At 49.3% G+C, this 25367-nt stretch overlaps 1 protein-coding gene across 1 annotated transcript in view; it reads right to left on the bottom strand.

The window, feature by feature from the left end:
* The window catches only part of WASHC4 (WASH complex subunit 4), a 987939-nt gene that overhangs the window by 372743 nt on the left and 589829 nt on the right, over nucleotides 1-25367 (bottom strand). The window contains exon 26 of the mRNA XM_085653223.1: nucleotides 21638-21746. Coding sequence (XP_085509349.1) covers nucleotides 21638-21746 — 109 coding nt within the window. The remainder of the gene's footprint in view (nucleotides 1-21637; nucleotides 21747-25367) is intronic.

Here is a 25367-nt window from a genome sequence, read left to right on the forward strand (position 1 = left end):
TATAAAATAAAGTGTATTTATTCTAGTCAAACCCTCAGTACAGTTTAGAAAACGATAGATTTAGGACACTTCCGGAGTAGCTAGGAAGTCGAGACTGGAAAACTAGACACTAGGATAGTCACTATCCTGATGAGCACCGGAGTACCCAAGTTACCTAGCCCACAGGCTGCGGGTGCATAGGGGTGAAGTTGCGTCGGTTTTCGTCGTCGACTCCTATGGATGCCTGAAGAAAGATGCTGACAGGCAGTCAGTGAAGAGTGTCCGGTGGATCCCAAGGCTGGGATCAAGAAGAGAGGAGACCTGCAAGCAGAAGGGACAGAGTCAAGGTCACTAGCCAGTGACCACGTGGAACCAGGAAGGAACCAGGCGATGTCGTGAAGATTGCAGGTGAAGGTGAAGCTTGTCGCTGCAGCCAGGAGGACCAGGAAGCGTCGAGGACGACCAGGACCAGGAGGCGAGCTGTCCCACGAAGGCTCTTGCTGTCGGCGGCGTCGAAGTTGGACTAGGACTCACCAAGCCTTGGCAAGCGGAACCCACGAGGAACGGAGGACCAGGAAGGTCTGGGGTGCTTCTTTTTTGCAGAGAAGCAGGAGCCAGTCTGGAGGAGCCAAACCAGCGCAGAAGATTTCAGGGTGCGTCGTCACAAAGGCCACTAGCCAGCGGGCAAGCAACCGGACAGACGCGGCAAGCAGGAAAATGCAGAAGGGCCCCACGCAGGACTCGTGGAGTGTGGGGGGCTGATCTTCGGTGCAGATGATGCTTGGGGTTGGGGCTTCTCAATCCCCGGTGCACAACTTCGAGGGTGCCTCAGAAGCTGCGCTTGAAGTTACTAGCCACTTTTCCCAGGTAGCCGGTCCCACGTCGCTCGTCGCCTCCACGGATCTCAGCTCTGCTGTGGATGTGGATCAGGGTCGGAGAAGTCTGGAAGTCAAGGCTCTGGTCGGGCTCTGCAGTCGGTTCCTCGTAGAACGTGGGCAAAGCAAAGGGTAGTCTCTTGATGGTGCCTGTTTGCACAGGGTAGCCACTCCTTGGCCACAAGGGAGATTCTTCAGTCTTCTTCTTTCGTCGAATGTCGAAGGTCCAGAGTTTCTGTTCAAGTTTGCAGGTTCAGGATAATCTAGAGTCTTGAGGCCCAACTCCCACTCTTATACTAATCTGGGGGGCTGGGATACCTGCTAGGTCACGCCTTATGGGTGGGACCTGGGAGGGGGTGGTTACACCCACTTCCCTTTGTCCAGTTTCGCGCCAGAGCTGGGGCTGGAGTGCCCCAGCGCCGGTTTGAACTGGACTATGCAAGGAACACCTTGTGTGCCCCAGGCATGTCTCATTCCTTTCAGCCCACCCTGCCCCAATACACTAAAGGCTGTCTGGGGAGGTGCTAGCACCTCCCCAAGCAGGAAACCTATTGTCCAGGCCTCCCTGGCTGGGATCACTCCCAGCTGCAGGAGGTCAGACTTGTGTCGTGGCAGCAGCATCCATTTTGTGATGCTGAGGCTTTGGTTAGAGTTAAACAGTAAAGTAGGATTTTAACATGTCTCTCCCTCTAGAAGGGGGGAATAATATCCTCATCACCAGAAATGGTATGGGGGTATTATTCCAAAGTGTTAGACACCTTACACGACATGTTTTGATAAAGCCAAACCATAGTTACCATAACCGTTTAAGATTATAAGGCACTTTAAGAGTATATGGTAGGCTATATCATAGAACAGCTATAAGGACATGGTTCCGAAAGCTGCAGACAGGCTCAGCTCATGCTAGAGCACCATCTCACATGTTACCAAGCACTCTGCCTCCAGGATTGTTAAGGCCTGCCATAGGAGTGACTGATAGGTACACATGTGTCTATATATAAGGGTAGATATAGGCATACTATATCTAAGCAAGGGGTGATTACACGACCTTGCCCCAGCTGAGTGATCAGCCAGTTGTGTCTGAGTGGAAGGCCAGACCAGGGGTGGCATAATACATGCTGCAGCCCCTGGGAGGCCTAGGGTACACCTATGCCCTGGGTACCTAGGGTACACTGTACAGGGTCCAATAAGGTGATCCTTACCAATTGGGAATGTACCTAGGGTACATGGAGTCCATTTTAAAGAGAGAGCAGACAGCCTGAGACCCTGAATGGCAGGATCTCAGGCCAACTAAGTCGAAAAACCAGCAAGACACTAGGCAAAAAGTTGGGGGTAACCATAGTCAGATATCCACCTTCCTACAGGTAGCGCGAACGATGGAGACGGTGGTGGGCTCCCCCGTTCCAGTGGAGCCCAAATGGCTTCTCCTCATGATCAAAGGTCCCACGGACTGGTCCAGGTACCACGAGAAATGGCTAGCATTGGCAGCTGGAGTGGCGAAGCGTAATATAGTTGTTGGGGAGCGCAGGCTCCCCCGTGGTGGGATCAATGGTGCAGGGACCTGGATTGGTGCCAGAGGGCAGAGGAAGTAATTTACAAGTCCAGGGGCTGTGTGCGAAAATGGAAAAGAGTGTGGGGGCCGTGGCGGAGATATCGGGCGTCCAGGAATGGAGGGGAGGGGGGCCAAGTGTAATATGTTATTGTCCCATCATGCTGATTTGTGTATATCCCATGCAGGGGGATACCCCTTTTACCTTGTGATTTTGGTGATATGTTGTATGAGACCATGAGCAAAGTTAATAAAAAGATTTATAAAAAAAAGAAAACTCCAACACGCAGAAGTGGTGATATTGAATGTTTTTGGGGTTGCAAACAGATCGAGCCAAGATTCTTGGAACAGACCTCGTGCCACATCTAGACGTAGTGCCATTTGTGATCCGCAAGGCTGAGTTCATCTACCCTGGTGTTTAATGAGCCTGCCATGTGGTGCAAAACCAAGAATATGTCCTCAAACACCAGCCAAGTCAAGAGGAGCAGAGTCTCCTGGCACAGGGTTCATGACCCCACCTCAACCCACCATGTCTATTGCAATACCACATGGCGGTGGTGTTGCCCATGAATCGGATCACTCTCAGCTACAGAGGGTTGATGTGGAGCTGAAATTCCAGCAGAAGTCAGAGTCCTCTGACCTTCACCTCTCCAAGGTGGCTGCCCCAACCCAGAAGTGAAGCATTGGTCACCACTGTCAGCCCTAGGTGGGGAAGAGAGATTAGTCTGCCATGGACTCAATCACGGTCTGTTAGCCACCACTGTAGATCTTTTGCAGTCTGTTGTGAAATTTGAACCAGGTCAGAGAGATTCCTGTGGTGTGGCACCCACTGGGGCCTCAGATCCCACTACTAAGCCCAAATTATCCATTTGCCATGCTTGACCTGCAGGATGCAGAAGGCCATCACACCCAGTAGTCTCAGAGTCAATCTCATGGAAATCCAGCACTGAGGAAGAAACAAAGGGATCATAGCCTGAATATCCTGGACTCTCCATTGCACTGTATCTAAAATGACTCAGATAGCGGGTAGTTTGGGGACCACCGGGCAGGGAGGCAGGGAGGGAGGGGGGGGGGGGGGGGGGAGGAAAATATGGGACAGTTATTGGTGTTATGTCTCGCTTGTTTCAGATTCATGGCCGGAAGACAGAGACCGAAGTTTATGTTCACGTTTGAATTTTTTAGTTTGTTGATGTTTTGCTGCCCACTGCTTATGCTGTACAATCTAAGGTTTGCACACGCGCGACCAAACGACCACCACACATTCATCCAATGCCTACCGATCACACTACTGCCCAGAGGGAGGTCATTCCTGACCTCACACAGCCCCCTTAAAGAGACACCCATAAACCTAGTCCACCTCTTACTATGATCTCCTGGAATGTCAACGGTCTAGGCGACAAAATAAAGAGAGGGTTAATACTACGATATCTCAAGAGGCATGCGCCCTCTGTGATCCTTTTACAAGAAACTCACTTAGTGGGAACTGCTACCAAGGCACTCGATAGGTGGAGCTTCATGATGGTAACACACTCAGCATTCACCTCCGGTTCCAGAGGGGTTGGTATACTTGTCAGAAGGGGAGGGCCACTAGTAAGCCAGAACACCCAAACAGATGACCAGGGCCGTTTCGCAGCGCTTTCCTGTGAGTGGGATGGGCGGGCCTACAATTGTGTCTCCATCTATGCGCCCCCTGCGCTTCACAGTCTCACCCTCCCTGCGTTAGGGAAATTCCTGCTCACAATGCCCACTGGAGAACTTATTGTAGGAGGTGACTTTAACGCCATACTCTATTCTGCCCTAGATAGACTTCCTCGGCGCAGTCAAGGGATCACCCCCACGCCCCTTCGAGAGTTCACGGAAGCACTTGGCCTGGTAGATATCTGGTGCGCGCACCCTACCCCACGGACCTTCAATAGACGCACCACTCAGGGGCTCACAACAGTATGTCCAGAATTGACTATATCCTCTCGTCTCCATCGAGTCTTGAACGTTTTCTAGACATTAAGCACCTCACCAGAGGGATATCCGACCAGTATCCGATTTTACTCATATACACCTTACAACGTACTGGGAGACAGCGCATATACCCCATATGCCCAGGATATGTGAAAGACCCGACCATAGGTAAACAACTACACAAGACCACGAAACACTATTTCCAACACAACATGCACTCGGTATCCTCTCCCACTATTCTCTGAGAGGCATACAAGACAGTCATACGCGGACAGGCCATTTCCTTGATCACTACACACAAGCGAAACAAAGCCCAGCGGGTACAGGAGCTAGAGACGGTGGTTAGCCTTGCGGAAGCTGATCGCACGAGGGATCCGACCGAAGAGACGACCCACAAACTAGCCCTCGCCACACAGGCTCTCAGGGACCACATGTGGGAGGAAGCTAAGGCCAGAGTACGACGAACACAACACACAATTTACGAAGTAGGGGGACAAAGCAGAAAAACTCCTTTCCTGGCTGGACAAAAAGGAACGGGCAGATCGCTGGGTGGCCCGGATACACACACTATATGGGGAGGAAGTCACGGACCCACAGGACATAGTCACAGCTTTCGCACATCACTACCAGACAGTTTACACGCCAGCCTCACACACCACCGTGCAAGAAGGCATGGCCTTCCTGAAAGATATACGCTTGCCAAAGTTGACCACCCTCGAGACACAAACACTAGAAGCACCCCCACACGGCTGATGAAATTACAGCAGCTATCAGAGGACTCCAACCGGGTAAGGAACTAGGTCCGAATGGCATTCCCGAGGAGCTCTATAAGAAAGAAGCAGACAAACTAGGGCCCCATTTGCTACAGATGTACGTAGACAGCCTTGAAGTGGGACTATTGCCAAAGGACCAAAGAGTGGCCACTCTGGTGGCGATTCCAAAGCCAGGTAAACCCCCTGAAGAATACACCTCTTACCGTCCTATTTCACTTCTCAATATGGAGGCCAAAATATTGGCGAAGGCACTGGCGACTCGGCTCCAACCGCACCTTGCGTCCCTTGTCCACCCGACCAATCGGGCTTCATGCCCGGTCGAAACACAGCAATGAATCTGAGGTGACTACATGGAGTATTGGCCCGCATGCCGACGATACATGAAGAGGTGGTTATACTATCCTTAGACACCAGCATGGCGTTTGATCGGGTGGAATGGCCCTTCCTTTTTGCGGTGCTGCATAACTTTGGTTTCGGGCCTCAATTTCTGGCCTCGGTCCGGCTTCTATACACGCAACCACTAGCATGCGTGGTGATTAATGGGAGGGAGTCTGAGGACTTCCCCCTGGGATGAGGGACCAGACAGGGCTGTCCCCTATCCCCGTTATTGTTGGCCCTTTGGCTTGAACCACTCGCGGCCTGGATTAGAGAAGACCCAGTGATAAGGGGACTGCGTTGGTCTGAGGGATGGGAGGACCGTATTTCCCTCTACGCAGATGACATACTGTTATACATGGCATCCCCCAGCCGCTCAATTAATTGCCTCCTAGATACATGTGCATCCTATGGCCGATTCTCGGGATACACGATCAATTGGACATAATCGGTCATATACATTCTCCACGGTCCCCCGCCGCGGCTGCCCAGGGGCGTGACAATACTTGCCGGAGGGTTTAAATATCTAGGCATTAACATTACGCCAGACAGTGCTCAGTTCTATGATCGCAACCTTGCACCCCCGCTTAAGAGACTTAAAAGCGATGTGAAACATTGGCACTCCCTTCCTCTGACCCTGCTGGGCCGTGCGGCCCTTTTCAAAATGATGGCCCTCCCCAGGTTTTTTAACGTCCTCCAAAACACACCAACCCCAGTCACTGATTCCTACTTTAAAGCCATCGAGACAGCAGTAAGCGACCTCCTATGGGACGGGAAACCCCCCCCGCATTGCAATGAACAAACTAACCAGAAGCTGGTATGACGGTGGGATCGCCTTGCCCAATGTGCGGCTATACTACTGGGCCTCCCAACTTATATTAGTGAACTAGAGGCTCCACGCCCCACACGAGGACCCAGCACTGCGTATGGACAGACACGTCGTAGGCACGGATAGACTCTTGGGACCACTATACAACAAGGCCCAAACACGCACATTGACTGGCCCCACTGCTCACACAACGCACACATGGTTTAAAGCACAGAAAGCGCTGGGCTGGGCTGGGAAGGATTACCCAACACACACCACACTGGGACTCCCCTAAATTGGGTATGCTTCATAATAGTAAGGGTTTCGCCCGTTGGGACCGTATAGGGATCTCCAGAGTAGGAGATCTGTGAAAAAAGGGGGAAGTAGTGACATTTGCTCCTCTACGCATAACATACCAGATGGCTGATTCAGAACAGTTCTGATACTTACAAATCAAACACACACTCACCAAAGCCATTTCCCAAGGTGACGATCTCCCTGAATCATCACAACTAGAAGATCGCCTCCTAGCGGACCACCTTACCAAAAAGGTGATCTCACTCATGTACCGTAAACTGGTGAATAACCAGAAAGATCCTACGCACGCCCTGAGAGAGAAGTGGAGAATGGACGTGGGAGAAATGGACGATCAGGACTGGCAGGAGGCCCTGGCATCCCCCCGTGAGGTAGCGATCCCATCCAGACTGCAACTTGTGCAACTGAAAATACTACATAGAACATACTATACTAGGACAATGATTCACAACATCGGACGGGCCGAGACACCTTTATGCCTAAGGGGTTGTGGGCAACTGGGTAAGTTTTTTCATACGCTATGGGACTGTCCCGTCATTACAAGATACTGGGGACAAGTCATGGCTACTATCGCCAAGGTCGGCAGAGTAGAAGTTTTCCCAGAACCCCGGCGGTGCCTCCTCAATATATGGGAACCTACGGATCTTAACCACGCAGCACGAACATGGGCAACCCTGGGGATTACTCTGGTGAAACGAAATATTGCACAACACTGGGGGGGGGTCCACTACCCCTCTACACCATCATTGGTGTCAAGACTTAGATAGAGCAATAGTAGCGGAGAAAATTGTATTTATCCACAGGGGTTGCCCCCGTAAATGGACACGTGTGTGGGGCAGATGGAACACATTCCGAGGCAACATATGCTCCCCTTCAGCGGAGGCCTCCAACCCTGAACTAAGTGACTAACCTCTCCGACATGCTATGGGTGCGCATGGAGGCGATATGTGCTACTTTAATGCCACAAAGATGGGTACGCATTGCAACCTTGTATTCAATATTCTGTGTAATATTGCCTTGTCAATTGTACAATGTGAGATTGTTATTGTCTGATGTCAGCAAATCTGTTTTGTTCATCAATAAAATTCCCCCCCCCCAAAAAAAATGACTCAGATAAAAGGGAGCATATGAGAAGGTGTGACTTAGGTATGTCGAAGTGAACACCAGTGAGTGCGATAGGTCTGCATAGTCTGGAGGTGGGTTTCTGGAAGTTGTTGCCCACCATGAACCACAGGTAATGCTTGAGGGCTTGCACGACGGGGATGTGAAAATAAGTGCTCACACAATTTTCTCAACTAGTGCTCAGAAAACTATCTCAACCGGCGCTCGGACGACTTCCTCAACCGGCGCTCGGACGACTTCCTCAACCGGCGCTCGGACGACTTCCTCAACCGGCGCTCGGACGACTTCCTCAACCGGCGCTCGGACGACTTCCTCAACCGGCGCTCGGACGACTTCCTCAACCGGCGCTCGGACGACTTCCTCAACCGGCGCTCGGACGACTTCCTCAACCGGCGCTCGGACGACTTCCTCAACCGGCGCTCGGACGACTTCCTCAACCGGCGCTCGGACGACTTCCTCAACCGGCGCTCGGACGACTTCCTCAACCGGCGCTCGGACGACTTCCTCAACCGGCGCTCGGACGACTTCCACAACCGGCGCTCGGACGACTTCCACAACCGGCGCTCGGACGACTTCCACAACCGGCGCTCGGACGACTTCCACAACCGGCGCTCGGACGACTTCCACAACCGGCGCTCGGACGACTTCCTCAACCGACGCTCGGACGACTTCCTCAACCGACGCTCGGACAACTTCCTCAACCGACGCTCGGACAACTTCCTCAACCGACGCTCGGACAACTTCCTCAACCGACGCTCGGACAACTTCCTCAACCGACGCTCGGACAACTTCCTCAACCGACGCTCGGACAACTTCCTCAACCGACGCTCGGACAACTTCTTCAACCGACGCTCGGACGACTTCCACAACCGACGCTCGGACGACTTCCACAACCGACGCTCGGACAACTTCCTCAACCGACGCTCGGACAACTTCCTCAACCGATGCTCCGACGACTTCAACCGACGCTCAGATGACTTGCTCAACTGACACTCGAACGACTTCCTCAACCGACGCTCGGACAACTTCCTCAACTGACACTCGAACGACTTCCTCAACCGACGCTCGGACAACTTCCTCAACCGACGCTCGGACAACTTCCTCAACCGACGCTCGGACAACTTCCTCAACCGACGCTCGGACGACTTCCACAACCGACGCTCGGACGACTTCCACAACCGACGCTCGGACGACTTCCACAACCGACGCTCGGACAACTTCCTCAACCGACGCTCGGACAACTTCCTCAACCGACGCTCGGACAACTTCCTCAACCGACGCTCGGACAACTTCCTCAACCGACGCTCGGACGACTTCCACAACCGACGCTCGGACGACTTCCACAACCGACGCTCGGACGACTTCCACAACCGACGCTCGGACAACTTCCTCAACCGACGCTCCGACAACTTCCTCAACCGATGCTCCAACGACTTCAACCGACGCTCAGATGACTTGCTCAACCGACACTCGGACAACTTCCTAAACCGACGCTCCAACAACTTCCTCAACCGACGCTCCGAAAAACATCCTCAACCGACGCTCATACGACTTCCTCAACCGACGCTCGGACGACTTCCTCAACCAATGCTCGAACGACTTCCTCAACCAATGCTCGAACGACTTCCTCAACCAATGCTCGAACGACTTCCTCAACCATCGTTCTGACGACTTCCTCAATCAGCACCTCTTCTAATGAAGATTATGGCTTAAGTTTCAGTGTTAAACAATCAGACTCTGTGTAAAGCAGCACAGTAAACCTTGGCGCTGACTCCAAAAGCATTTTAGAATAACAGAAATGCTAAAGGATTTTATTATTTGTAGTCCTTACTTACCATTGGAATTTAAGTGCTTTATACATTGTGTTTGGAATAGTGAATCCACTACCATAGTTATCAAACACTTCTAGCTTGTAGATTAGCGGCTGAATTGGCACCTATTAAATCAAAAGCCTGTGCTCAGAAAGTCTACAAAATATCTGTAGGAGAGTAGGGTCTGCTTTCTATGTTCACCCCCACTTTTTGCTTTTGCTTTACTGGTTTTCGACTTAGATGTGGCTGTGGGCCTGCTAATCAGACCCACAGCCCTGCTGTTCTCTCTCTAAATTAATACTATGTACTTCAGGTGCATAACCCATTTGGATAGGATCACCTTATTGGCCCCTGTACAGTGTACCCTAGGTACCCAGGGCATAGGTGTACCCTAGGCCTACCAGGGGCTGCAGCATGTATTATGCCACCCCTGGCCTGGCCTTCCATTCTGACACAACTGGCTGATCACTCAGCTGGGGCAAGGTCGTGTAATCACCCTTTGCTTAGGTGTAGTATTCCTATACCTAACTTACATATAGACACATGTGTACCTATCAGTCACTCCTATGGCAGGCCTTAACAATCCTGGAGGCAGAGTGCTTGGTAACATGTGAGATGGTGCTCTAGCATGAGCTGAGCCTGTCTGCAGCTTTCGGAACCAAGTCCTTATAGCTGTTCTATGATATAGCCTACCATATACTCTTAAAGTGCCTTATAATCTTAGACGGTTATGGTAACTATGGTTTGGCTTTATCGAAACATGTCGTGTAAGGTGTCTACCACTTTGGAATAATACCCCCATCCCATTTCTGGACATGAGGATATTATTCCCCCCTTCTAGAGGGAAAGACATGTTAAAATCATACTTCACTGTTAGCCTCTGACCAAAGCCTCAGCATCACAAAATGGATGCTGCTGCCACGACACAAGTCTGACCTCCTGCAGCTGGGAGTGATCCCAGCCAGGGAGGCCTGGACAATAGGTTTCCTGCTTGGGGAGGTGCTAGCACCTCCCCAGACAGCCTTTAGTGTATTGGGGCAGGGTGGGCTGAAAGGAATGAGACATGCCTGGGGCACACAAGGTGTTCCTTGCATAGTCCAGTTCAAACCGGCGCTGGGGCACTCCAGCCCCAGCTCTGGCGCGAAACTGGACAAAGGGAAGTGGGTGTAACCACCCCCTCCCAGGTCCCACCCATAAGGCGTGACCTAGCAGGTATCCCAGCCCCCCAGATTAGTATAAGAGTGGGAGTTGGGCCTCAAGACTTTAGATTATCCTGAACCTGCAACTTGAACAGAAACTCTGGACCTTCGACATTCGACGAAAGAAGAAGACTGAAGAATCTCCCTTGTGGCCAAGGAGTGGCTACCCTGTGCAAACAGGCACCATCAAGAGACTACCCTTTGCTTTGCCCACGTTCTACGAGGAACCGACTGCAGAGCCCGACCAGAGCCTTGACTTCCAGACTTCTCCGACCCTGATCCACATCCACAGCAAAGCTGAGATCCGTGAGGCGACGAGCGACGTGGGACCGGCTACCTGGGAAAAGTGGCTAGTAACTTAAAGCGCAGCTTCTGAGGCACCCTCGAAGTTGTGCACCGGGGATTGAGAAGCCCCAACCCCAAGCACCATCTGCACCGAAGATCAGCCCCCCCACACTCCACGAGTCCTGCGTGGGGCCCTTCTGCATTTTCCTGCTTGCCGCGTCTGTCCGGTTGCTTGCCCGCTGGCTAGTGGCCTTTGTGACGACGCACCCTGAAATCTTCTGCGCTGGTTTGGCTCCTCCAGACTGGCTCCCGCTTCTCTGCAAAGAAGAAGCACCCCAGACCTTCCTGGTCTGCACCAGAAGCAAGTCCTCCGTTCTTCGTGGGTTCCGCTTGCCAAGGCTTGGTGAGTCCTAGTCCAACTTCGACGCCGCCGACAGCAAGAGCCTTCGTGGGACAGCTCGCCTCCTGGTCCTGGTCGTCCTCGACGCTTCCTGGTCCTCCTGGCTGCAGCGACAAGCTTCACCCTCACCTGCAATCTTCACGACATCGCCTGGTTCCTTCCTGGTTCCACGTGGTCACTGGCTAGTGACCTTGACTCTGTCCCTTCTGCTTGCAGGTCTCCTCTCTTCTTGATCCCAGCCTTGGGATCCACCGGACACTCTTCACTGACTGCCTGTCAGCATCTTTCTTCAGGCATCCATAGGAGTCGACGACGAAAACCGACACATCTTCACCCCTATGCACCCGCAGCCTGTGGGCTAGGTAACTTGGGTACTCCGGTGCTCATCAGGATAGTGACTATCCTAGTGTCTAGTTTTCCAGTCTCAACTTCCTAGCTACTCCGGAAGTGTCCTAAATCTATCGTTTTCTAAACTGTACTATTGCTAGTGACTTTTACGCATTACGCGTGAGTGTTTCCACTCTGCACACGAATCCCGTGGGCCTCCCACTTCCTAACTAACGCTAGTGTAGTGTAGCCCCAGCGATTCCCTAGGCCTAGGCCTATTCTATTTCCGTGACAGTGGTCCTTATACCACTTACTTAGTATATGGTTTGCGTGGCCCCTAGGGCCTAACTGTATTACTTACCTGTGTGACTTAATGTATGCTTGAATAAGACTGTGTTGTACTTACCTCTAATCTCATAAAGAGTGCTGAGGGTTTGACTAGAATAAATACACTTTATTTTATATATATATCTGTTGTGGTGTCCTTTCATTTGGTATTCAAGGGATTATATATGGTATCACAGCTGGCTTCACATGCCATTCAGAGTTTAGCCTAAGACTGCTCTTGTCCATGCTACCACTAGGATAGCTGGTCTATAAGGTTGACTTTACAACCAATCACCATAAGGGTATTTGGACTGATATAAGGTGTACACTAGAACTAGTGACATCATACATCAGGCCAACTTCTCACATTGGTGAGCAGCGGTTGGGATCTGAGCTTGCTGTTGTAATACCATTGTAATCTTGAGATACTAAATTGAAAGATCACACAGATATTGTCTAGGTACATATAACATAAGATTATAATACTTCAGTCCTACTGGACTTAGTAGTTGTAGGTTGAAGGGAGTAACACACCCGGACTACAACTACTAGAGAGGTTTAGTAGAAACAACTAGTGTAGGTAGGTGCACACACCACACCCTCACTAGATCATGTCTCTGAGAGGAGATCAAGTAGATGCTCTCTCAGGAGGGGCAGGTCTGCAAAAGACCCCCTCTAGATATGATACCTTAACATTCCAGGAGATGAGACACTTGTGTACCTCCAGAGGAATAAAACAGGGTGCAAACCCTACCCTCCTTCAGTTAAGACAACTCCTAGAGGAGTATGATACTCTTAGGGCATCTCAGGCAGGTACCCTAGGTACAGAGGAGGGTCTACCCACCACAGAGGAGTCAGATGGGGCTTCAGATGGAGAGGTAGACAGCCAGGGCCAAGTAGGAAGACTTAGCCAGGCTAACCTAAGTTTACATGGGAGTTTGCATGGGGTCCCCCCATACAGACCCCCAAGTGGGCTTAACCAGAGAAACAGGAGGGACAGATCCCCTTCAAGGGAATCCATCCACTCCCATGTCTCTAGCATCTCTAGTGGTTCCTCTCACAGGGGAATGACTCCCCCTGAGAGAAAGGAACATGAAGCCAGAATGAGGGAAGCTAATCTGAGGATTCAGAAGGAAGAACTTGCCCTTGCCAAGGAGAAGCTTGCTCTGGCTAGAGAGCAAAAGTTAAGTGGGTCAGAACCCACTGGTGGCAGCAATATCCCTAAGGATAGAGACAGGCACTATGATAATAGAAACCTGAGCAAGATTGTCCCTCCCTACAAGTGTGGGGATGACATCCACAAATGGATAACTGCTTTGGAGAGAGCTTGCAAAGTACAGCAGGTACCCCAAAGTCAGTGGGCAGCTATCTTGTGGCTCTCCTTCTCTGAGAAAGGTAGAGACAAGCTCCTCACAGATAGTGATGAGGATGCAGATAATTACACTGTCCTGAAGAGTGCTCTGATTGATGGGTTTGGCCTAACCACTGAACAATACAGGTTGTTGTTCAGGGATACCCAGAAGACACAGACTCAGGACTGGACTGACTTTGTAGATTGTGCCACTAAGGCTCTGGAAGGCTGGCTAATGGGAAGTAAGGTTAAGGACCATACAGGATTGTATAATTTGAGCATGAGAGAGCAAATACTTAACAACTGTCAAAACCAGCTATTGCATCAACACCTGATTGATTCTGATCTGACTTCTCCCCAAGAATTGGGAAAGAAGGCAGATAGATGGGTCAGGACTAGAGTTAAGCAGAAAAACCAGAACCAGGGCGGTGATCAGAAAAAGGCAGACCAGAAGGGTAATGATCAGAAACAAAAAGACCAGAAGTCTTCACCAGGCCCCCAAAAGGCTCAGGGGGAGGGTGGTCCCAAAAAGGATAAAAAGAAAGATGGCCAAAAGAAACCATGGTGCAACTATTGTAAGTCCAACTCACATTGGTTTAGTGAGTGCACCAAAAAGGATAAGCCCCCAGCCACCATTGCCCCTAAGGCAACTGTACCCCCTAGTTCAGCTGTAAGTGGTGGTTCCCAGCAAAAGGGTGTAGTAGGGTTAACCCTGGGAACTGAGGAGGATTCTGGCCTAGTCAGAGTACCTACTCAGGCTGTTCTGATCTGTGATGGGGACTTAGCTTTGTCCTCTACTGTAGGCCCCAGTAACCTGGGCAAGTACAGACAGACTCCTTTTATCAACCAAAGAATGGCTCAGGCCTACAGGGACACTGGAGCTAGTGTCACAATGGTGACACCTGCTTTTGTGGACCCTGGACAGATCATACTAGGTGAGAATTACCTAGTGACCAACGCTAGCAATGCCACTACCTCCCATAGTGTGGCTATTGTTAACTTCTCCTGGGGAGGGGTAACTGGCCTCAAGAAAGTTGTTGTTAGTTCAGACCTTCCTGTAGAGTGTTTACTGGGCAATGATCTTGAAACTTCAGTTTGGTCTGAAGTGGAGTATAGGACCCATGCAGAAATGCTGGGGATAGATGCACATATCCTTGCTGTGACCAGGTCACAGGCCAAAAAGTGCACCACTGAACAAGTGCTGGATCCTGAAACTATGGACCAGTCACAACCCAAGAGAAAGAGCAGTAGGGTTAAGGCTGTGCCTTCCCCCCTGCCTCAGGTGGTGGATCAGCCCTCCCAGGAGGATGATTCTGAGAGCCCTGAAGGAACTGTCCTAGAAGAACTTGAACCTGATCAGGTTGAGTTTCCTGGGACAGGGGGACCTTCAAGGGCAGATCTGAGGCAGGCTCAATTAGACTGCCCCTCTCTTGAACCCCTCAGACAGCTGGCTGCTGCTGAGGCTGCAGGGAATGCTCAAGGTACCCATAGAGTGTATTGGGATGAAGGGCTACTGTATTCAGAGGCTAGAGACCCCAAGCCTGGTGCATCCAGGAGGTTGGTCATACCACTGAAGTTCAGAGGCTTCCTTCTTACCTTGGCCCATGATATTCCCCTTGCAGGACATCTAGGCCAGAACAAGACTTGGGACAGGCTTGTCCCTCACTTTCACTGGCCCCATATGTCAGAAGATACTAAGGAGTGTTGTCGCTCCTGTGTCACCTGCCAAGCCAGTGGCAAATCAGGTGGCACCACAAAGGCCCCCCTCATACCACTACCTGTGGTGGGGGTCCCCTTTGAAAGAGTGGGCATAGATATTGTAGGACCAATGGACCCACAAACAGCATCTGGGCACAGAGTCATACTGGTGATAGTGGACCATGCCACCAGGTACCCAGAAGCAATTCCCCTGAGGACCACAACAGCTCCTGTTGTGGCAAGGGCCCTGCTTGGAGTATTGTCCAGAGTGGGCTTTCCAAAGGAGGTCATTTCTGACAGAGGTGCCAACTTCATGTCAGGATACTTGACTGCAATGTGGAAGGAGTGTGGTGTTAACTACAAGTTCACCACACCCTATCACCCACAGTGCAATGGGCTTGTTGAGAGATTCAACAAGACCCTAAAGGGAATGATAAAAGGATTACCAGACAAGCTTAGGCGAAGATGGGACATCCTTTTACCCTGCCTTCTGTTTGCTTACAGAGAGGTCCCACAAAAGGGGGTTGGCTACAGCCCTTTTGAGCTTTTGTTTGGGCATCCTGTAAGAGGACCCCTGTGTCTGGTGAAGGAAGGATGGGAGAGACCTCTCAGACAACCCAAACTAGACATAGTGGATTATGTACTTGGTCTCCGCTCCAGGATGGCAGAGTATATGAAGAAGGCTTCTAAAAACCTTGAGGCAAGCCAAGAACTCCAAAAAGCTTGGCATGACCAAAAGGCTGTACTGACTGTTTACCAGCCAGGACAGAAAGTGTGGGTGTTGGAGCCAGTGGCCCCAGCAGCACTCCAAGACAAATGGTCTGGACCCCACACTATTGTTGAGAAAAAGGGAGAAGTCACCTACTTGGTGGACCTTGGGACTCCCAGAAGCCCCCACAGGGTGCTTCATGTCAACAGATTGAAGGCATATGTTGACAGGGCAGACATGGGGCTACTCATGGCTACAGATGAGGGGCAGGAGGAAGAGAGTGACCCTCTCCCAGACCTGTTGACTCAGAACCCTGATGATGGCTCAGTTGATGGTGTGGTCTTTTCTGACAGCCTCACTGTCCATCAGCAACAGGACTGCAGACAAGTTCTGCAATCCTACAGACATATGTTCTCTCTGACCCCAAGTCAGACAAACTGGTGCACCCATGAGGTGGACACTGGTGACAGTCTGCCTGTGAAGAGTAAAATCTACAGGCAACCTGACCATGTCAGGGACTGCATAAAAGTTGAGGTACAAAAGATGTTGGAGCGGGGAGTCATTGAACCTTCAGAGAGCCCTTGGGCTAGTCCTGTAGTTCTTGTGCCAAAACCTCACACCCAAGATGGTAAGAGAGAGATGAGGTTTTGCGTGGATTACAGAGGTCTCAATGCTGTCACTAGGACAGATGCCCACCCAATACCTAGGGCAGATGAGCTCATTGACAGACTGGCAGCTGCTAAGTTTTTGAGCACATTTGACCTGACAGCAGGCTACTGGCAAATCAGACTAGCTGAGAGTGCAAAGGCCAAAACTGCTTTCTCGACCCCAGGAGGACATTATCAATTTGTGGTAATGCCCTTTGGTTTGAAGAATGCACCTGCCACTTTCCAAAGGTTGGTGAATCAAGTCCTTACTGGGTTGGATGATTATTGTGCAGCTTATCTTGATGATATTGCTGTCTTTAGCTCCACCTGGGAGGATCACCTGGTCCACCTGAGGAATGTTTTAGAGGCCCTGCAAAAGGCAGGCCTCACTATCAAGGCCACTAAGTGCCAGATAGGGCAGAGCAAGGTTGTATACCTGGGCCACCTAGTTGGTGGGGGTCAGGTTCAACCACTGGAGAGCAAGATCCAGACCATAAAGGACTGGGCTCCTCCAACTACCCAGACTCAGGTCAGAGCTTTCTTGGGCCTGACTGGGTACTACAGAAAGTTTGTTAAGAACTATGGGTCCATAGTGACACCACTTAATGACTTGACCTCCAAGAAGATGCCAAAGAAAGTTCAGTGGACAGTAAGCTGTCAAAAAGCATTTGATGACCTGAAGCAGGCCATGTGCAGTGCACCTATTCTGAAAAGTCCAGACTACTCCAAAGAGTTCATTGTCCAGACAGATGCTTCTGAGTTAGGTGTGGGAGCTGTTCTTTCACAACTGAATGTAGATGGTCAAGACCAGCCCATTGCTTTTATAAGTATAAGGCTGACCCCTAGAGAGAAACGTTGGTCAGCTATTGAGAGGGAGGCCTTTGCTGTGGTTTGGGCCCTGAAGAAGCTGAGGCCATACTTGTTTGGCACTCACTTCAAGATTCAGACAGACCATAAGCCCCTCTTGTGGCTAAATCAGATGAAGGGTGAAAATCCCAAACTTCTTAGGTGGTCCATTTCCCTACAGGGGATGGACTTCACAGTGGAACATAGACCTGGGACTGACCATGCCAATGCAGATGGACTCTCCAGATATTTCCACTTAGAACATGAAGACTCAACTGGTCAAGGTTAGTTTAATGTCCCTAAGTTTGGGGGGGGGGGGTTGTGTAGGAGAGTAGGGTCTGCTTTCTATGTTCACCCCCACTTTTTGCTTTTGCTTTACTGGTTTTCGACTTAGATGTGGCTGTGGGCCTGCTAATCAGACCCACAGCCCTGCTGTTCTCTCTCTAAATTAATACTATGTACTGTAGGTGCATAACCCATTTGGATAGGATCACCTTATTGGCCCCTGTACAGTGTACCCTAGGTACCCAGGGCATAGGTGTACCCTAGGCCTACCAGGGGCTGCAGCATGTATTATGCCACCCCTGGCCTGGCCTTCCATTCTGACACAACTGGCTGATCACTCAGCTGGGGCAAGGTCGTGTAATCACCCCTTGCTTAGGTGTAGTATTCCTATACCTAACTTACATATAGACACATGTGTACCTATCAGTCACTCCTATGGCAGGCCTTAACAATCCTGGAGGCAGAGTGCTTGGTAACATGTGAGATGGTGCTCTAGCATGAGCTGAGCCTGTCTGCAGCTTTCGGAACCAAGTCCTTATAGCTGTTCTATGATATAGCCTACCATATACTCTTAAAGTGCCTTATAATCTTAGACGGTTATGGTAACTATGGTTTGGCTTTATCGAAACATGTCGTGGAAGGTGTCTAACACTGTGGAATAATACCCCCATGCCATTTCTGGACATGAGGATATTATTCCCCCCTTCTAGAGGGAAAGACATGTTAAAATCATACTTCACTGTTAGCCTCTGACCAAAGCCTCAGCATCACAAAATGGATGCTGCTGCCATGACACAAGTCTGACCTCCTGCAGCTGGGAGTGATCCCAGCCAGGGAGGCCTGGACAATAGGTTTCCTGCTTGGGGAGGTGCTAGCACCTCCCCAGACAGCCTTTAGTGTATTGGGGCAGGGTGGGCTGAAAGGAATGAGACATGCCTGGGGCACACAAGGTGTTCCTTGCATAGTCCAGTTCAAACAGGCGCTGGGGCACTCCAGCCCCAGCTCAAAGGGACAAAGGGAAGTGGGTGTAACCACCCCCTCCCAGGTCCCACCCATAAGGCGTGACCTAGCAGGTATCCCAGCCCCCCAGATTAGTATAAGAGTGGGAGTTGGGCCTCAAGACTTTAGATTATCCTGAACCTGCAACTTGAACAGAAACTCTGGACCTTCGACATTCGACGAAAGAAGAAGACTGAAGAATCTCCCTTGTGGCCAAGGAGTGGCTACCCTGTGCAAACAGGCACCACCAAGAGACTACCCTTTGCTTTGCCCACGTTCTACGAGGAACCGACTGCAGAGCCCGACCAGAGCCTTGACTTCCAGACTTCTCCGACCCTGATCCACATCCACAGCAAAGCTGAGATCCGTGGAGGCGACGAGCGACGTGGGACCGGCTACCTGGGAAAAGTGGCTAATAACTTAAAGCGCAGCTTCTGAGGCACCCTCGAAGTTGTGCACCGGGGATTGAGAAGCCCCAACCCCAAGCACCATCTGCACCGAAGATCAGCCCCCCCACACTCCACGAGTCCTGCGTGGGGCCCTTCTGCATTTTCCTGCTTGCCGCGTCTGTCCGGTTGCTTGCCCGCTGGCTAGTGGCCTTTGTGATGACGCACCCTGAAATCTTCTGCGCTGGTTTGGCTCCTCCAGACTGGCTCCCGCTTCTCTGCAAAGAAGAAGCACCCCAGACCTTCCTGGTCTGCACCAGAAGCAAGTCCTCCGTTCTTCGTGGGTTCCGCTTGCCAAGGCTTGGTGAGTCCTAGTCCAACATCGACGCCGCCGACAGCAAGAGCCTTCGTGGGACAGCTCGCCTCCTGGTCCTGGTCGTCCTCGACGCTTCCTGGTCCTCCTGGCTGCAGCGACAAGCTTCACCCACACCTGCAATCTTCACGACATCGCCTGGTTCCTTCCTGGTTCCACGTGGTCACTGGCTAGTGACCTTGACTCTGTCCCTTCTGCTTGCAGGTCTCCTCTCTTCTTGATCCCAGCCTTGGGATCCACCGGACACTCTTCACTGACTGCCTGTCAGCATCTTTCTTCAGGCATCCATAGGATTCGACGACGAAAACCGACGCATCTTCACCCCTATGCACCCGCAGCCTGTGGGCTAGGTAACTTGGGTACTCTGGTGCTCATCAGGATAGTGACTATCCTAGTGTCTAGTTTTCCAGTCTCAACTTCCTAGCTACTCCGGAAGTGTCCTAAATCTATCGTTTTCTAAACTGTACTATTGCTAGTGACTTTTACGCATTACGCGTGAGTGTTTCCACTCTGCACACGAATCCCGTGGGCCTCCCACTTCCTAACTAACGCTAGTGTAGTGTAGCCCCAGCGATTCCCTAGGCCTAGGCCTATTCTATTTCCGTGACAGTGGTCCTTATACCACTTACTTAGTATATGGTTTGCGTGGCCCCTAGGGCCTAACTGTATTACTTACCTGTGTGACTTAATGTATGCTTGAATAAGACTGTGTTGTACTTACCTCTAATCTCATAAAGAGTGCTGAGGGTTTGACTAGAATAAATACACTTTATTTTATATATATATCTGTTGTGGTGTCCTTTCATTTGGTATTCAAGGGATTATATATGGTATCACAGCTGGCTTCACATGCCATTCAGAGTTTAGCCTAAGACTGCTCTTGTCCATGCTACCACTAGGATAGCTGGTCTATAAGGTTGACTTTACAACCAATCACCATAAGGGTATTTGGACTGATATAAGGTGTACACTAGAACTAGTGACATCATACATCAGGCCAACTTCTCACAATATCAGAAAGTAGCATGTTTGCTAATAGGGATACAAAAAAAAAGTTCTGAAGTCTGCATCTGGTGTTATGGAGAACAAAAAAGTGAGGTTTGAAGGGATATACAATGTGACATTTATGCACAGGATGTGGCATATTGGCAAGAGCCATCAACTTCGGAGCTGGGGATCCAGGTTCAGTCTCGGCGCTAGCTCATCATCCTGGTATTCTGAGCAAATCACTTAATCTCCCTGTGCCTATGTACAGCGTCTGGATACCCTCACGGGTGATTAGCCGAGCTCTACAAATCTGATTATTTATTTATACACATGACACAGACATTTCTAGGGACTGCTGTAATTTGCCAATATTCCCAATCTTCATATGGATTATTCCATCATGTGATGCAAAGCGATATAAATGAAACTGTACAGCGCCACAAGCTTGTTAAATAGTACAGAGAATGCTCATCAGTCAATATTACCAATATGTGGGTATGGATGATTTTGTTCGCTCACCAATGAAAGTGGTAAGAGCACAAACAATATCCTCAAATAATCCATAAGTATGTTTCAGCAGCACAGAGTGAGGAAAATAATGCTACAATATATGTTGTGCTGACTGAGGGCCTGAGGTTTCAATCACATTTGTTTAATAAGAGTTTATCTAACCGTCAATATTACAGCACAGGAATGATCACACAGGGATAAGAAGTAACACTTAATTGACAATGACATGGCATTACAGCTATACGTCAATGCAGGAATTAATTTTATTGGGCTTGTGTTGGAAAAAACAGATGTGTCAAACCGTGCATGCATATGCTAATGTCATATGCATCATTTGCTAGACAATAGCAGACATTTATATTTTCCGATGTGCAAATATTTAATACACGTTTCTCAAACGCTTCACATAGTTTGTGATCTGATTTCTTTCTACTGTACATGCCAAACTCTTGATGAATGTTATGCCCGCATTAACAATAGTATTACTGTAAATTTTGTATAGTGGAGTAATCATTAACATTGCTTGAATAATTTGAGACAGTTTTCTATGTTGTGCCACTCAGGTTATAGAAAGAAAATTCTTTCCTACAATTGTCTACTTTAGTTAGCCATGGAACAGGTATTAGAAGCACTGGACAAAATAAATGTGTCACTTGAAACTCTTCTCATGAAACTTGAAAGTTGTGGCAGTGCTAAATGCAAGAATATACACAAAACACAATGGTGCATGTATGCTGCATATTACCTATCTGACTTATGAGTTGTCTGAACTGGTCCAGATAACTTTGCCCATCCGGTGAAATGCCAAGCTTTCGTATTCCTCTGTTAAATTTCTCTGCTCTTTCAAAAGGATACTGCAGAAATAGATGAAAACAGTCATTGAAGGGTATGGTCAAAACGATAATAAACACATTAGGTAACAAGTGTTTGTAGCAGTCACTTAACAAGTTTATGAGAAATGCCAGAGAATTATTAAAAAAGAAAATACAAAAATGATCAGGATTTATGGACATCTGTATTGACTATGGCATAGCTACATTACTAAGAAAATATTTTTTGGGCTGGTGTGTGTGGCCACACAGAAAGGCAACTACCATTTACTCCTCTGTGCCAGCAGTTTGCCGTACTGCTGAGCTGGAATATGGTGTCAATGTCTAAGGCTTAATATAGGAGCTCACCATCAGATGTGACTGCATGCAATGAAACTGAGCTGTGCCGAAAATGGGGGCAATCACCTCAAGAAGCTATTGCACTCCAGCCCACTTGGGAGGGTGCACGTTTTCCCAACTGACCCAAGAGCCACTTCCCAAAACCTGTCAATCCTGCAACACTGTCCTTGGTTGCATAGAGAGGCTGCTTAAGCCTCCGCTCCATCTGGCTGCATCGTGAGGGGGAGGGGCTTTCCTCACCACTGCTGGCTCTAGTATAGGCAACATTTGGACAAGCCACCACCTGGGCCAATCTCCTGCCCCTAAGTGCAATTGTATGGCTCAGGTTGCTTTGTGATTTGACTAGAGAAAGGCCACGCTCACAGTTTGGAGTTTTAATTCGGACTTTAGGGCACATAACTGCATGTCCCAGCCAAGCGTTACATTGACCGCCCCCATTCTTGTTTTGGACATCCAAGACCTGAGCTACAATGGCCGTCCTCAAAGACTCTGGTCAGCCAGACAAGGGTGCAAAGAGTACCTCAATGAATAATGCGATTTGCACTCCACATTTTATTCAACAAGTGTACTATTTGTGTTCGACTGAGGTACTGCAAGTGCTAGCTTGTAGAAATATTGAGCCAGCACTCCTAGCGGAAATCATCATCTACATGCTTTAGCCCAGGAACGTCACTCCTTCATAATCAAAAACATCAAGGTTCCTTGCAACAGAGCTGTAGTACAGTACACTCCAAATTCCTATTTAGTGACAAAATGTATAGGATAGCCTCTTATTTTTTAACAGTTAATATAGACGAGACAATGATGTTGAGTGCATCTTGTCCTGCACAGTCACTGTATAGTTCTGTATGTTTTCTAGCAATTATATTATGTATATACATTATATTATTTACATATAGTATGAACAACTCTTTACTAACTCTTCACTATTGCTTCATATCAGAGAAAAGTACAAAACAAAATCCTCAAAATTTCTTGATTTATTTTTAAACTGAAAAGCAACAGGAATCCACAACAATATCTGCATCATATCACAAAGCGAAACCATGGTAAAAGACAGAATCATGTAGAATGGTTACTGCATAGCTACTACAGTGCTTGCCTCAAGGCTAGTGCATCCTGCTGCTTACACACCAGGAAGGGGACTTGCAACGCCATTTTCCCCCTTGTATTATTCGTTTAACAGAAAGAAAAACTTGTGGGGACAGCAAGGAATAATGTGGGAAATAAAAATAAAAAATATACATGCACACAGGGAACTTCAATAGTCCTAATAGGTACAAGGAAAGAATCCACCAGCATCTTCTAATTATAGTTGTCATTAGCGGATTTGTGGTGGTGAGGAAGCTCCATGAAGAGAGTCATACCTGGAACAAGTGTAGGGCTCTCGTATTTGGGTGGCAAGAGAACAAAGGCAATCCCACCGAGAGGGATCTCACCAAAGGAATACATATATAGTCAATCCCTTTCCGTGAGTCTGTTAGTTTATCCGTTAACTGTTCCATAAGGAGATATCGACACACACGAGCATCCCACTGCGAGTTTGAAGGAGCATGTGGCTTTTTCCAAGTTGCAGCCAACGCCATTTTGGCGGCTCCCAAGCAGAAACAGATAATAGACCTATCCCCCACAGTCTGAGGTGTCAAGGAAGGATCTCTAAGTCCCAGCAGAACAAAGTCAGGCACCTGTGGAATGGGGTATCCCACAATCTCCTTAATTCAGGACAGGATTTAATTCCAGTATGGTATAATCGAGGGACGGTCCCACCATATATGTCTACAATCCCCCAGTAGCTCACAGCCCCTCCAGCAGCAATTGGATGTATTCAGATAGATCTTATGGAGTTTTGAGAGGGTAGAGATACCAATCACAAACAACTTGATAGTGAGCCTCTCTTAGACCCAGGGAGCGGTAACATGTAGGGATATTACTCAGCAGTTTATTCCATTGTTTTCTATTGATTGTGCTTCCCAAAATCTGGTTCCATATCTCCTGTGTCTCAAGATATATGGAGCAGAGACTGCGTTAAGAAGAGCATATAGGGAGGAAATATCCCCCATTAGGACCCTCCACTTGACAGCCAAGTTTCTCGCTGGGGAGAAGGTGTCAGGTGGCTGCCTTTCTATTTCAGGTTGCGTTATCCAGTGTATCAGTTGGTTGTAATGAAACCTCTCCATGTTGGGAAGATTAAAATCTCTACAATAGTTGTCACATGTGCATAATCTCTTTGTGCGTTATCCGAAAGGGAGTAGTAGTGGCTACAGTACCCATTTCCCCTGTAGGGATTGTCAGATTAAGAAGAAATGGGGCATTTTCAAACGCTGAGAGGGGGAAAGCGGAAGCATGCACCTACCTGACCAGCGACACCTCTAACTGGGACGGCAACGCTGTGGGTCTCCCCTGCCGCCGAACGCGATCATTGGCCGCAGTTGGGGGAGACTACAGCTCCCAGGACACGCAGCGGCAGCACACCACTTCCGCCCATCAGCGCGCACGGAGGCGCTGAAATAGCAGAGGCTCCCTCCGCGTCGCGGGACGGGCGCGGGTGGCGCCGGGCTAAGCCCGGGCAAAGGGCGGGCCCTCTGTGGCCCTCAGAGGCCAGAGGAGGCCGGGCTGGGCCACGGACTTTGGATTTGTTGGACAAACTGATGTGTTGCAGTGAGTTACAAACTTTGTTCTCATAGAGTAATTTGCCTGTGTTTGTATATGCTGGTTATTAGTTGTGCTCTGATACATAGGCAAGTTGGATCATGGCCAAATCTAAAACCGATAAAACTGTATCTGGGCTAGGATCTATTGATAACTTCCTGGTTAAAAAGGTTAATAAAATTAATAATGAGCGCAGGGCTTCATTAGGTAAAGGTGACTATCCTGTTTCACATGAGGAGGTGCATTTTCCTTTGCCGGTCCAGCCTGCATCCGATATTCTGGGGGGTGGTGTTGGGGGAACTTTTCCGGCAGCAGTACAAGTTCATGCTGTTTTTAATGATGCCGTACCTGATACAAGCCTTGATTCAGTGGTAGAACAGATACCAACTTCCCCCAGGCCAGTGCGTCTATGTAGAAAGACACAAACCAAACGCGGGGGGAAGACCAGCAAAAAAAGAGCAGACAAAAGTCACCCTGCCCCAAACTGTACTGGGGCTACTATAGATTGCCAGGAAAGTATAAACATGGCAGCCACTAAGTTTAATTTAATGGAGCAGTTTGCTTTCCTAACTCGCTCCATAGAAGCTAAGATAGAGGCTAAATTTTTAGAGCTGATGAAACCCCTGATTTCTAAACTAGACACGGTGGCATCAGAAG

Source organism: Triturus cristatus, chromosome 4_1, assembly GCF_964204655.1.
Source record: "Triturus cristatus chromosome 4_1, aTriCri1.1, whole genome shotgun sequence".
Lineage (NCBI taxonomy): Eukaryota > Metazoa > Chordata > Amphibia > Caudata > Salamandridae > Triturus > Triturus cristatus.